This window comes from Mesocricetus auratus, unplaced genomic scaffold (assembly GCF_017639785.1).
Source record: "Mesocricetus auratus isolate SY011 unplaced genomic scaffold, BCM_Maur_2.0 Super-Scaffold_100676, whole genome shotgun sequence".
NCBI classification, from domain to species: domain Eukaryota; kingdom Metazoa; phylum Chordata; class Mammalia; order Rodentia; family Cricetidae; genus Mesocricetus; species Mesocricetus auratus.
In genome coordinates, this window is record NW_024429266.1 from 148,232,787 (window position 1) to 148,246,629 (window position 13,843).

The following is a 13,843-nucleotide window of genomic DNA, read 5'->3' on the forward strand; positions in this document are numbered from 1 at the left end:
GAACCCACATGGCAGCTCACAAACATCTTTAACTTAGTTCTAGTGGATCCTACACCCTCTTCTGTTCTTTAAGGACTCCTGGATAGGCATACATTCAGGCAAACAACCTTACACTAAAATAAGTCTTTAAAAAACATTTTCCCCAGGGCTGAAGAGATGGCTCAGTGGTTAAGAGCACTGACTACTCTTCCAGAGGACCCAGTTCAATTCCCAGCACCCACATGGCAGCTAACAACTGTCTATAACTACAAGTCTGAAACCCTCACACAGGCATACATGCCTGAAAAACACCAATGCAAATAAAATAGAAAATTAAATTATTAAAAAAAATTTCCACCAGGTGTTGGTGGCACACGCCTTTAATCCCAGCACTCAGGAGGCAGAGGCAGGCGGATCTCTGTGAGTTCGAGGCCAGCATGGTCTACAGATCGAGTTCCAGGACAACCTCCAAAACAATACAGAGAAACCCTGTCTTGAAAAACAAACAAACAAACAAACAAAAACCAAAAAAACCCATTTTCCTCCTAAAACATGTTCTGATTTGTTTTTCAAAATCATGTTCTATGATAAAAACACTTTTCAAACTATCCCCCCCACACGCTCCTTTTTTTTTTTTTTTGGATTTTCAAGACAGGGTTTCTCTGTGTAACAGCCCTGGCTGTCCTGAAACTCACTCTGTAGACCAGGCTTGTTTCAAAACTCACAGAGATCCACCCACCTCTGCCTCCTGAGTGCCGGGATTAAAGGCGTGTGCCACCACTGCCCAGCCAAACTATCCCTTTTGAAGCTCTATAAGCTTGTAGAAGTGAGGTAGCACTTGAAAGTCTTAATAGTCTTAGAGGAGTGGTACATTCTATTACAATTGTTAAAACAACAATGTACATTTTATCATTTACAACAAAGACAGATTGCAGAGCTTATTCAGTTTGTGTATATAGTCAGGATGCCTTTCATTAAATTGTTTGCCCTTTTTTCTTTATCTTCTTTTTTTGAGACAGGGTCTTTACTATGTAGCTCTGGCTGTCCTGAAACTTGATCTGTAGACCAAGTTGCCCTCTAACTCAGAGATCCACCTGCCTCTGCCTTCCAAGTGCTAGGATTAAAGGTGTGTGTAGTAGGCCTGGTGCTCAAAATATTCTTGGTATTTTACAAAAGTTTCTGGAGTACCTGAGCGAGTGGAAAGTGACCCTTTAGGGTGATTTGCTGTGCAGTTCCTTGGAACCCACATACCTGAGTTCTCTGAAAAGCTCCACACTCTGGTGAGTCATCAGGTTGTTCAGCAGCCACTCCAGGCACCTGAGGGTAAAGTGCGGTTAGCTGTCTTATCTGGAACTGCTAACTCACTGATGTCTTACAGTTTAGAGACAAGATATTAATCATGTTAGGCCATGCTCAAAGTTTTTACCTCAGTGATGAAATTTAGTATAGCTTTAGTCAGTAGTTATTATGGGATATTCCCTTAATATTAGTATCATTTCTCATTAACAAGTTAAGTACCTTGTAAGACATTACCTTCTGTATAAGCAGAAAATGAGTTCTGTAATTCTCAGGAGCCAAACTGCCCATATTTGTATTAGTATAACATCTATGGTGCCTAAAGTGATGGCCTTACGTGATGGCCACAGCTGTATGAGCATATTTCAGCTCTGCTGTGGTCACTGACAGTGTCAACTCTGAGCAACTCAATGCTTAGTCCAGAAGAAAAGCAAGTTTTCAGAGTAACAAATTCTATTACTCTATTCTTTACCCCACTAATTCCTTATTACATTCTTGTAAAACTCCAAAACAACCAAATTCCCAGAAGTGGGATGGGGAAAAAATAGGAAAAGTGACTCACTTTTTCTTTACAGAGTCTAATCCATAGGTCCCTGCTGATGTATAATAGCCACACACAGTTTTCACATTAATTGTTTCCTTCATTGTTTCACCACACTGTTGTATTAAACCATCCTGTAAATATAAACAAGCACTGGAAAGGCCATTTCACCTGAGAAAATAAGCTCTCGTATGTGCTTCCAAATATTAAAAAGTAAAAACAAATCAAAATAGCAAGGAAGGAAGAACAGAAGGAAGGATGGAAGAAAACTCATTGAAGTGCAACAAGCCTAAGCTTTTTCTAACTTCAATAGAAATACTGAAAAAAGAATCTAGCAAGTACCCACTTAGCACCTGGCACTGAGAATGAAATGGGCAGGGGAGGCACAGCGACAGGGAAGGAGATGCTGCGTGTCTCATTTTCTGTTTGCAAAGTTCTCCAACAGCACTTTACAATAAGTTTTTCCTGCTCTTATTAATCTAAGAACTCTTTACACAGTCAGCTAATCAAGACACAGGATAGACAAAGAAATAATATGGATGTATACAACATCGCTCAGTAAAGTTTAAAGCACCATCAATACTCAACAGATGCCTCTAAACAAGTACATCACAGTTTTAAATAACATATTAAAATTTTAATGTAAAAGATTCACACAGGTTTCAAATACAGCACCTCCTATGTAAAGAAAGTATATTGTCATTTTTCACTCAGATTTCTGAAATATATTCATCATGCAACTATATTATTAAGTTAGGATTAGTAAGTTAGAAAAATAAGGCAGAAAGCAGATTTAGAACAAATCCAAAAAGACCAAAGTTAGAGAATATATTCAAAGTAAGTATTGGAAAGATAAAAATACTTGAAAAGATACTATCAACCAGGACAATAAACAAGCTAATAACTAGCACTTTAAATAGATCTGCCAGTCAAACTACATAAGCTTAAATTAAAGCACAGCATTGACTCACTGGCTTTTGAACTTGCCTCAATTCTAGAACCTTCTTTTCCTAACACCTCAACTTCACTGCTGCAAATCCCCCAACTCCCAACTTCCTCTTTGGGAGCCTTTTCCTCTCTGTGGTTATTACTGCTACTTTAATCTAGAAGGCATTTGTTCAATTGCAGTACCTTTGTATCTCTAATATTCTCACTTTCCTTCAAACGCTGTACTTGCAATAATCTTCTGTCATTTTGGTGTGGGGCTGAGAATCCACCCCACACATCACGGCCCTGCATAAGCCAGGTGAGTGCTCCACCACAGAGCTGCACCCTCAGCCACCCTAAAGTAGAAACTGTCTTTTCCTTATTAAAATCTTCCAAAGATGCTCACAGGGAAAGTTAAACTTCATAACGTACAGAGGAACCTTCATGTGCTGGGTTTGGTATTTCTCTCCATTTTTTAAAAAAAAAATTATTTATTTTTTTTGTTTTGTTTCTTAAGATGGAATCTTACCATGTAACTCTGGCTGGCCTGTAAGTCACTATATAACCAGGCTGACCTTGACCTCAGAGATCTGCCTGCTTCTGTCTCCTGAATGCTGGGATTAAAGATGCGTACCACCATACCAGGATATTTTAGATGTTTATTTATTTATGTTGCATGAATAGGGGTGGGACACACTTCACAGCATGCACATTGTGATCAAAGGATAACCTGGGGGACTCAGTTCTCTCCTGCTACCATGTGTGTCCAAGGGAAAATTGTCAGGCTTGGTGGCAGGCACCTTTTTAGGCTCAGCTGTCTTGCCAGTCCTCCAACTCTATTTAATTGACACTGGAAACTCAGTCTACTTAGCTTCTCTAATCCTCCATCCTCTCACATTTTAGGTCTTTCTGTTCATGGTCCAAAATGCTGTTTTTCCCCTCTTTTCACACAGTGCAAGCTAGGCATCCGTCAAACTCAATCTAGAATACAGTGTCCTATGAGGGTGCTAGGTTGAACCAGCCCTTCCTGCCTGTACAAGTTCACTAGACCCATGAGGCATTTATGCTATACTCTTAACACTGGGTAACTGTTTGGACCTTTGGGCTATGTATTCACCTCTCACCTGACCCTCATTGTATTGTGAGCTCCTTGAAGGCACACACAGATTGTCCATGTTCAGGGACTACATCTTCATCCTCTTTGGCCCCCTTCACCAAGTCCCACACACTGCACAATATATGCAACATATAGTCACTGGATGACACACATCATTTACAAAGGATGATATCATAATTAGGAAGCTTAAACAACAGACTCAGTGCTTCTTTGACCCCAATGAACTAAATTACGGATGATAAACCATCTGCTTAGCAGTGAGGTCACTGATGGACAGAAGTCTGCAGGGGAACGTGGTCAAGTGAATGTTGCCAAATAATTACACATCAAGGAAGCTACCCAGAAATAGCTCCCATCCACTTCACATAGGGATCAAACAAAGCCCCTCAATTTAACTAACAGTGTTTGGTCAGTATTTTCAAACAAATGACATGTTTATACAGTTTGTTTTAAAGACTGTAGAAGCAGAATTTCACTTCGGTTTTGGAGGTGTGCTCCAAGGTATACCAGGCACTGTGACACTGCTGAGTGGTGGCATACTCACCAACTGCAGCATACACGCTGCAGCCAAAATGGCGACAACACGGCTGGGTTTTATTAAGACGTCGTCTCGATACAGTGATCCAAATGCAACCTGCAGTGCTGAAAGCAAAAGTGCACATGCAATGAAATGCAACCTGCAGGGGTGAGGCTCCTAGAGAAGCGTCACAGATGAAATGGCAGCCATTATTACTGATGGTATTAATACTTGATAGTGCTTGCTGCAAAGGATTTTGCCCACTCTGTCACATTCTTCTCTGTCTGATCTTAACATGGTCAGAGTTAGAATTAAGGCATCCTGGAACACTGTCAGAACTGCTGAGTAGACCAATCACTAAGTGTAGGTACACAGCCCACCACTTCACGACAGCATTTTCTTTAGGGGAGTAGGTAAGGAGTGCACTCACTATGTAGCTCAGGCTAGTCTCCAATTCACAGCAATCCTCCTGCCTCACAGTGACAGTATTACAGTGGCACCAGGCCACTAAGGTCTGAGTTTAACTCCTGGCCATATCTGTGCTGACTCATGCCCAGCTCCTCACAGCTATCTACGACTGCTCCTCCTCCAATGCCACTCTCATGGATGTTCTTCAGTTTGCTTTGTAAACACCTCACGTTTCTTTGCCTATGGAGCAGGCCTTGAGTTTCTCCACTCAGTCTGTCAAATGAGATGAGCAGGAGAAGTAGGATAGGAACAGGAGAGGATGGTCTGCACAGAGGTTCATTAAGCTGTTTTCATAGCCCCTTACCCACTCCCCGGCCTTGTTTCCTCAGCCACAGATCCTTTGAGCTCTGACATAGCCTACTACATGATTCATATGTTTATTGTTCCATAAAAGATCTTCACACATTACTTATTTTTATTTTTTGGCGTTAGAGATCAAAACTTGTTCTTAACACGTAACTATATTCCCAACCTTCAATACATCATTTTAAAAAGTAGTCATACTTTCTATTCTCTCTTCCCATATCCTTCACATCCACAAAGACACATCAGCAGACTGACTGGACTCTTGTGACAGAGACAGGAGAGACAGACAGATAAGCTACGGAGTAAATTAACAGGAAATCTTCACCTTCCAGTATATATAACACAACTCTTCTCTAGCCTATACAGCTAGGATATTCCTCATGAAAAGAATAGTAAGGTTATGTTCTTATGATTTTATATACTAATAATTATGGAGATCATACCTTCTATATCAATGTTCTGGTCAGGAATCTCCAGTTCAATAGTATTCATGCTGGATTCTTTCCAAGAACCACTGAACATGCTAGAAAAGTAGCCGGACTAGAAAAAAAAAAAGTCAATGATTAGCTAGTACTTTGTCTTCCAAATATTTTTCTCATTTCTAACTCCAAGAAACTACCTATTCAAAACTAATCTAACATACCATTTCAAAATAAAAGGAGCACTGAAACATCTACAAATTAAAATGCAGTCACCATGAGGTAGAATGAATCAATGTTCAACTTGATATATTGCAAAACTAAACCAGATTCTTCCCCCCCCCCCCAGGAGGGTTTCTCTGTATTGTTTTGGAGCCTGTCCTGGAACTCGCTTGGTAGACCAGGCTGGTCTCCAACTCACAGAGATCTGCCTGCCTCTGCCTCCTGAGTGCTGAGATTAAAGGCGTGTGCCACCAATGCCCAGCTAAACCAGATTTTTTTTTTTTTTTTTTGGTTTTTTGAGACAGGGTTTCTCTGTGGCTTTGGAGGCTGTCCTGGAACTCTCACTTGGTAGTCCAGGCTGGTCTCAAACTTACAGAGATCCGCCTGCCTCTGCCTCCCAAGTGCTGGGATTAAAGGCATGTGCCACCAACGTCCGGCGCTAAACCAGATTTTTAACTACTATCAGAGTCCCGACCCTACATCACTATGCACAGTGGATGTACTATTTTGTACTCAGGAGAGCTGAGGGAACAAGTCTTCCTCAAACTAGTAACATCTTCCTGTGGTCCCACAGTGATTAAGGATCCAGAGTATTCCCAGATCAGAACAGAAATGATGTACCCCAAAGAAATCAAGACCTACAATTTAGTGTTATGTGACCACAATGACTTCTGAATTCCAACATGGGTAAAGTCTATCATTACCTGCCAGACCTATTCCTCATAAAAAGCACTGGAGGACTTTAGAATGGATCAAATATTAACTAATTAAAGGTTTATTCCAGATCAAAAATATATAAATGATTAAAATAGAGGAAAATATAACATTCTTCAGAATTTATGCTCATCTGTTTGCATCTGTGGCTCCAGAACACAGTCAACACTAAATCAGATGCTCAAATACCCCGGCTCCGTTCTGACTTGTGCATAGACTCTCACACTCTTTAAGCATCCTGCAGGTCACTTGTTGTGCTTAATGTAATGTAAATGATATACAATAATCACATTGTTTTTAGGGGTTGACAAAAGCTTTCCATGTTCAGTACAGATGCAAGTGTCTTTTTTTTCAAATATTTGTAACACAGAGTTGTTACATCTGAAGTTGTGGAACCTGCAGATACACAGGGCCAGCTGTTCACCATGGCCCATAACAAGGACACAGACAATGTTTTCTGTCTGAAGGTGCTGGCATGGATTGTGAGACTTCAGTGATAACTAATACAGTCTCACAGAGGCCACCTCACCTTTAAGTCAGTAAAAGACTGCTTTCTTTTAGGGATTCAAAAAATAGACACAGATTAAATTCTTTGAGATTTTAAAAGGATATCTTTCCTTCCTTTCTTAAAAATTTCTGGACTATAGTCATCAAATCAAATTAAACTTGTTCAAAAATAAATTTTAAAGTTGATTAAAGTCAGGTAGTGGTGACACATGCCTTTAATCTCAGCATTTGGGAGGCAGAGGCAGGTGAATCTCTGTGAGTTTGAGACCAGCCTAGTCTACAAAGTGAGTTCCAGGATAGCCAGGACTGTTACACAGAGAAACCATTTCAAAACAAAAACAAACCCAAAAAAAGTTTTGATTTAAATGTGGGAGGAGGGACTGGAGAGATGGCTAAGCAGTTATGAGAACTTGCTGCCCTTTTTGAGGACCAGAGTTCATTGCCCTGGACCCACATCAAGCAACTCACAATTGCCTGAAACTACAGCCTCAGGGAATCTGACACCCTCTTCTAGGCTCCACAGGCATCATATTCTCTCTACACTCCACAAACCCACACACAGAACCACATATAAATACATAAATTGTAAATGACAGAAATAAAAACAAATTCTTAAAAGAAATCTAATTACATGTGGAAGGAAAAAATTACTTTCTAAACATCTTCACTGGAAAATTTTAGCTCTATTGCCCATTATTCTCTGACAATGAAGGGAGCACCAAATCCATGGGTAAGATCTCACAAGGTCTAGCACACTGAATGGATGAAAGATGAGTGAAATAAAACATCTGAGGGGCTTGGGAGGAGGGACTGGAGAGATGGCTCAGAGGTTAATGCACTTGCTGCCAAGACTAACAACTTGAGTTCAATTCCCAGGACTGGTGGAAGGAGAGGATCAACTCCCACAAGTTGTACTCTGACACATATACCCACCATGGCAACTATGTCCAGACACACACAAAATAATAATAAATCACTTTTAAATTTTTTTTCTCATATGGGTGCTCTGTCTGCATGTAGGTCAGAAGAGGGTATGAGATCCTATTACAGGTGTTTGTGAGCTATCATGTGGTTGCTGGGAACTGAACTGAGGACCTCTGAAAGAGGAGCCAGAGCTCTTAACCACTGAGCCATCTCTCCAGGCCCAATAAATAATTTAAAAAGAAAAACTGAGCTCTTAGAGCCACATTGTGTTCTATTTTGAAAATTTTGAGCCATTTTGAAGGGTGAAATACTGACAGAAAAACTTTTAGCACAAAAGTCCAACAGGAACATCAGCTAAATGTTATCACCACTTGCAGGTCTTGTCTTTAACTCCACTGGATTTTCTACGAAAGGGAGCACATTTTAACTTCCCATTCACTTTCTACAAAGAGCAACATTTCAGAGAAATGTATTCAAATCATTATAAAAGAAATTTAATAATCTTAACCTGAATGTAACAGATATTCTTCCATTTTCCAGCAAAAGGCACTACAAAAAACTTCTTGACAACAGTGGGTAGTATGACCAAGAATTTCAAAACTTGGTTTGCAGGCTGAGACCAGCTTTCACTCAAAGGGTCCACTATCTTTCCTTCCAGTAGATACTTCACTAGGGGATAGCTCACTATGAAATCCAACCAAACAGCAGAACACACTCCAGAGAGCCCAAGCTTCTCTAAGCAGCTCCCCAGTGCCTAACACAGTGAAATACTCACTTGACATAAATAGATTTTGTGTAAGCTCCACTCTTCACCTAGAGCACAGATCTTAATGTCACTGTTCTCACCATTCAAAAACAACGTTTGGTAGATGTACTTAGATGTGCTCTTTAATTTTTTCCTGTTAAGAAAACACAAAATTATATAAGCAAACAGCTCAGTGGTAGAGCACTAGCATCCCCAGGTTCTGTCCAATTCCAACACACTAAAACATGCAACGTTTCATTGATTTTCATATACTGTTAAGTTTCCTTCTGTCCTGTTTCTGTAAGATCCAACTTACCCACTGTGTCACCGAGGAGGGAAAGACACAACAGAAGCTGCAGTGGCGCTCTTAATAACAGCAGACAAGTGAGGCTGGAGGGAGATTCTCCAGCCACCCTTTACAAGTTGTTGGTTCTAAATCAATTAAGTTATTTGCTCAATAAACAAAGTCAGGTCAGCAAGTACACTTTGCTTATTTCTTTGTTTAGAAACCAGTGCTATGAGGAGGGCGGTGGTGGCCTTTAATCCCAGCACTAGGGAGGCAGAGGCAGGCAGATTTCTGTAAATTCAAAGCCAGCCTGGTTGGTCTACAGAGTTCCAGGATAGCAAGGGCTACACAGAGAAATCCAGTTTTGAAAAACAAAGAAACTGGTGCTACAGAAGATTCAATACTGCTGCAGCAAACTGATATTTAACTATAATTGATGTGAATATATAAGGCCTGGTTCAAATCTCAGCAACACACACCCACACACACCCACACCCACACACACACACAGAGAGGGGGGGGTTGCTTATTAGAGTAATTTACAGGCTGTGGTCCTGCTAATCTAACAGCCAAAGGTCCAAAATTCCAGTTGTTCAATTCATGAGGCTGTCCACAGGGTATGGCCCAAATTAAAGGTATATTTTCCTACCTCAAAAAAATCAAGATTAAAATCAAAGATTAAAAGTGGGTCTTCCCACTTAAAATGATGTAATTAAGAAAAAAAATCCCGCCGGCCGTTGGTGGCGCACGCCTTTAATCCCAGCACTCGGGAGGCAGAGGCAGGCGGATCTCTGTGAGTTCGAGGCCAGCCTGGTCTACAGAGCGAGTTCCAGGACAGCCTCCAAAGCCACAGAGAAACCCTGTCTCGGAAAAAAAAAAAATCCCTCAGAGGCATACCTAGCTCCTTGCAAAGTTTTAGTTAACTCCAGATGTAGCTGAGTTAACAACTAAGAATAGCCTTTCAATATCAATTAGCAATCAAGAAAATGTCCCACATGCATCAAGACCTGTTCCAATTCAGACTCCCTCACATAACACTGGGATGTCAAGTTGACAGTAGGAACTAATTAGAAGAAATACCACTAAACATAAAAGTTAAAGAAAAGAGAGAGCAAGAGATTCGAGGGAAACTCACACAGGGACAGAAGGAATTTTTTAAAATGTATATTCATATGCCTAGGATTCTCAAATGACTGTGCTTATAAAATGATAATGGGGTGCAGTGACAAAGGATTACTCAGAACAAGACAGAGATATTTAAAGACAAGCCTTTGAGTCTTTCTGGATTGTCAGGATTCACTAATTACCAAGCTGTCAAAAAACTCACAATTAGAGGCCTTCGTTATATTCTAAAACACCAAAGGGGGCGGGAGACTTTCAAAAGTTCAGAGGAGAAAAACTATGGTCGCCTAAAAAGAAAATAGATTTAGACCAGGGTCAAAATCTTCGTCCATACTTAAGGCTAGAAGACAATGAACCAGTATCATCAAAGGCTCAGTGGATAAAGGTACCTGTTGCCAAGCCTCAGGGCTCACGTTTGATGCCTGGAATCTTCATGGTGAAATGGGAGAATCAATTTCCCATTCTCTGACCTCTACACTGGCATGTGTACACACATTTACACACACACACACACACACACACACACACCAAATAAAAATCCAATAACTTAAAAAACAGAATAGATGTTTATTTATAACACACTTCTGCACCTACGGTTCAGGGATCATAGAGAAAGAGGGAAAGAAAGATTGTAGAAGCCAGAGGAACAGGAAGTTTGCTGAGAGATTTTTGTCTCCTAGAAATATAAGAGAAGCTACAAAGATGAAGTCTCACCAACACAGCTGCTTAGACAAGACCTGAAAAGATACCAACAGACACAATAACCCGGAAGTGGGAAATGTCACTGAGCCTCAACTCTAGAAGAACTACAGGCAACTATGAAACGCTGAGAGCTGTAGAAATAGTCTTCCCTGGGAAAGAGCCCTTGAATAGATTATCTATCCAATACCAAGTGGTCAGCCCCCAAATCACATTCATAAAAGCAACATTATACAGACTAAACAGGTTGTCTTATATATTTAGAGGGAACAGAAGCCATGTATTTGAGAGAAAGCAGGGGAAAGGTTAAAGGAGGAAAATGATGTAATTATATTTTAATTTCAAAAATAAAAATTATAAAGAGTAGATGTTTACAGATATGAAAAGTCATATAAAGTATCATAACCTGAGTCAAAATAAACCGAGACTAAGTTTATATTTATACAAGCAAAAATGATCATTTTCCACTTTTTCATGAGAAAATACTTGAAGATGTAGTTCACTGAAATGAGAAAGAAAAGGGAGAAACTACTGAAAACCACAGTCCATTCATAGAGATGGGGTCAAAGTCCAAGTTATAATAATCAGAAGTGGGCAGACCCAGACTGGAGTAAAAGGGTGGGACCCTGTAGGAGGTCTAGGGTTCAAAGATGGGTTCCATGCATGGATATCTCAAAAGATTGAGAAAATCTCAAGATGAAAGCGTATTGTCATTTTATCAATGGAGGCAAAAAAAAAAAAAAAAGGCAGCTAGAATCTCTAGGACAGTAAGAAAACTTTTTTAGAAAGGGGGCGGGGCTGGAGAGATGGCTCAGAGGTTAAGAACAGTGACTGCTCTTCCAGAGGTCCTGAGTTCAATTCCCAGCAACCACATGGTGGCTCACAACCATCTATAATTCAGTCTGATGTCCTCTTCTGGCATGTAAACAGAACACTGTATATGTGATAAATAAATCTTTAAAAAAAAAAAGAAAGGGGGCCAGGTCAGGCATGATGGCACTGACTTCAAATCTAGTACTAGGGAGGTGGATCAGAGGCAGAAAGATCTCTGTGACTTCCAGGCCAGCCAGAGCTACACAGTGAGGCAATGAAGGGGGTGGGGGCTGGGGTGAGATGGCTCAGTAGGTAAAGGCCTTGCCTACCAAACCTGAAGTCTTGAGTTCAAACCCTAAAATCCACATGGTGCTAGTAGAAAACTGATTTCTTCAAGTTGTCTGATCTCTGCACAAGTACTGTAGCCCATGCCTTCCCCAAACATCAATAAACATAGATATTTATGTAAACACAACAGAAACAGCCCAACTGGAAGTAATTGGCAGGAGGTAAGAAAAGGTTTCAGGGGCTAAGGATGTAGTTCAGATGACACAGTGCTTGCCTAACATCTATGAAGCACCATGAATCCCAGCACTACTATATTGAGTGTGAGGCTAGACCAGAAACTAGCCTGGGATAAGTGACAGTTTGTTCCTCCAAAAGGTGAAAATTGGCATTAGGCCTGTGAGGTACGATCTGTAAGCCTTGTCTACAGTCTGACATCAGTGACTGACCTTTACACAGTCCTAATACACACTGCTCACTAGCCCACCCCCTTTTTTTTTGAAGCCTGTCCTGGAACTCACTTTGTAGAGCTGGCTGGCCTTGAAACAGAGACACACCTGCCTCTGCCTCCTGAGTACTGGGATTAAAGGCATGAACCACCCCTGCTTGGCTTTACATTTCCATTTTTTACAGACAACCTGTGGACAAGATGCAGCACAGTGTGAATTTTAACACCTTAGGTATATGCCTCAATGTTGGGTCTATTCTTGTACTTTGTTTTTTTAAGACCTCTTCTCTTTATATTTTGTTCTTAATAGTTAATTTCCTGTTCTTTGTTAGTAAGATTTATATTAAAATTTCCTTGTACAGATTACTGTTTCTCTTTTAAAAAAATGTTTCAACGATTACATTAAACATACATGGTCTGCATACTAATCAAAAGGCACAGACTTTGTCTTACTGGATTTAAAAAAAAAGAAAGACTTAACTATATATATATATATATATATATATATATATATATATGCCTTAAATAAAAACACACAAACAGGGGCTGGACAGATTACTCAGTCAACAGAGTAAAGTTCTTTTCAAGTAAAAGACCTGACTTGGATGGGGGTGAGCAGGGATGGGGGGACTGATGATAACAAAAAATAAAAACCCAGGTGGAACTGCCAGCATCTGTAATTCCAATGAGGCAGGTAGAGGGGCAGAACCAGGCAGATCCTTGGACCTTGCTGGCTGGCTAGATTAGCCAATCAGTGACCCGCCAGTTTAGTAAAGAGACCCTGTCTCAAAAAGGTTAAGGTGCAGAGCAATATTGAAAGTTCCAGTGTTGACCTCTAGCCTCCACAAGCAAGCACACCTGTACATATATGCATGTGTAAAAATGAAAAAGATAGTGCTGGGATATAGCTTGTCCGTCAAGTGCTTACTTAGAATGGACAAGGCCCTGGATTATGAGAGGGGAAGTCTCATGGAGTGGTTGGTTGATGGGTTGTGGGATGTAGATTGGAAAGGATGGGGCAGGTACATCAAATAATTACCAAAAAGGAAGTGGGAGTGGCTAAATCACTAAGGCCATAAAAAGAAGGATGCATAACTTGTGACATACGGTCAGCTCATCAAAGAGTTCTAATAGTGAGTAAGTGCACAAAAGGCAGGCACTGTGGGGCTAGAGAGGTGACTCAGTGGTGAGGAGCACATACTGCTCTCACACAGGATCCAAGTACAATTCCCAGCTCCTATACTAGGGGGCTCACACACTCCTGTAACTCCAGCTCCAGGCAATCCAGCACCCTCTTCTGCAGGAATGTGCACAAACCCACATACAGACATACACACAAGTACAAATAGTCTTAGAAAGAGCCAGGCCCCGCACTTGTGCTCATTCTTAGGTCTTGATGTTTGTGCTCTCTCTCAACACGCCCAGCCACTCCTTCCTCTTCCTTCTGTCTACGGTCTCTGCAAATAGCCCAGGAAGGTCCTGAACTCACTATTTGGCCCAACTTAAGA

General features: G+C 40.7%; 1 protein-coding gene across 2 annotated transcripts in view; it reads right to left on the reverse strand.

Annotated features, from left to right (window-relative positions):
- Gmcl1 (germ cell-less 1, spermatogenesis associated) overlaps positions 1-13,843 on the reverse strand; it is a 37,605-nt gene that overhangs the window by 22,183 nt on the left and 1,579 nt on the right. For both annotated transcript variants that reach the window (XM_013114240.3, XM_005071111.4), the window contains exons 2-6: positions 8,713-8,836; positions 5,595-5,691; positions 4,405-4,502; positions 1,838-1,950; positions 1,231-1,296 (exon numbers count right to left, since the gene is read on the reverse strand). In XM_013114240.3, the coding sequence (XP_012969694.1) occupies positions 1,231-1,296; positions 1,838-1,950; positions 4,405-4,502; positions 5,595-5,691; positions 8,713-8,836 (498 nt within the window). The remainder of the gene's footprint in view (positions 1-1,230; positions 1,297-1,837; positions 1,951-4,404; positions 4,503-5,594; positions 5,692-8,712; positions 8,837-13,843) is intronic.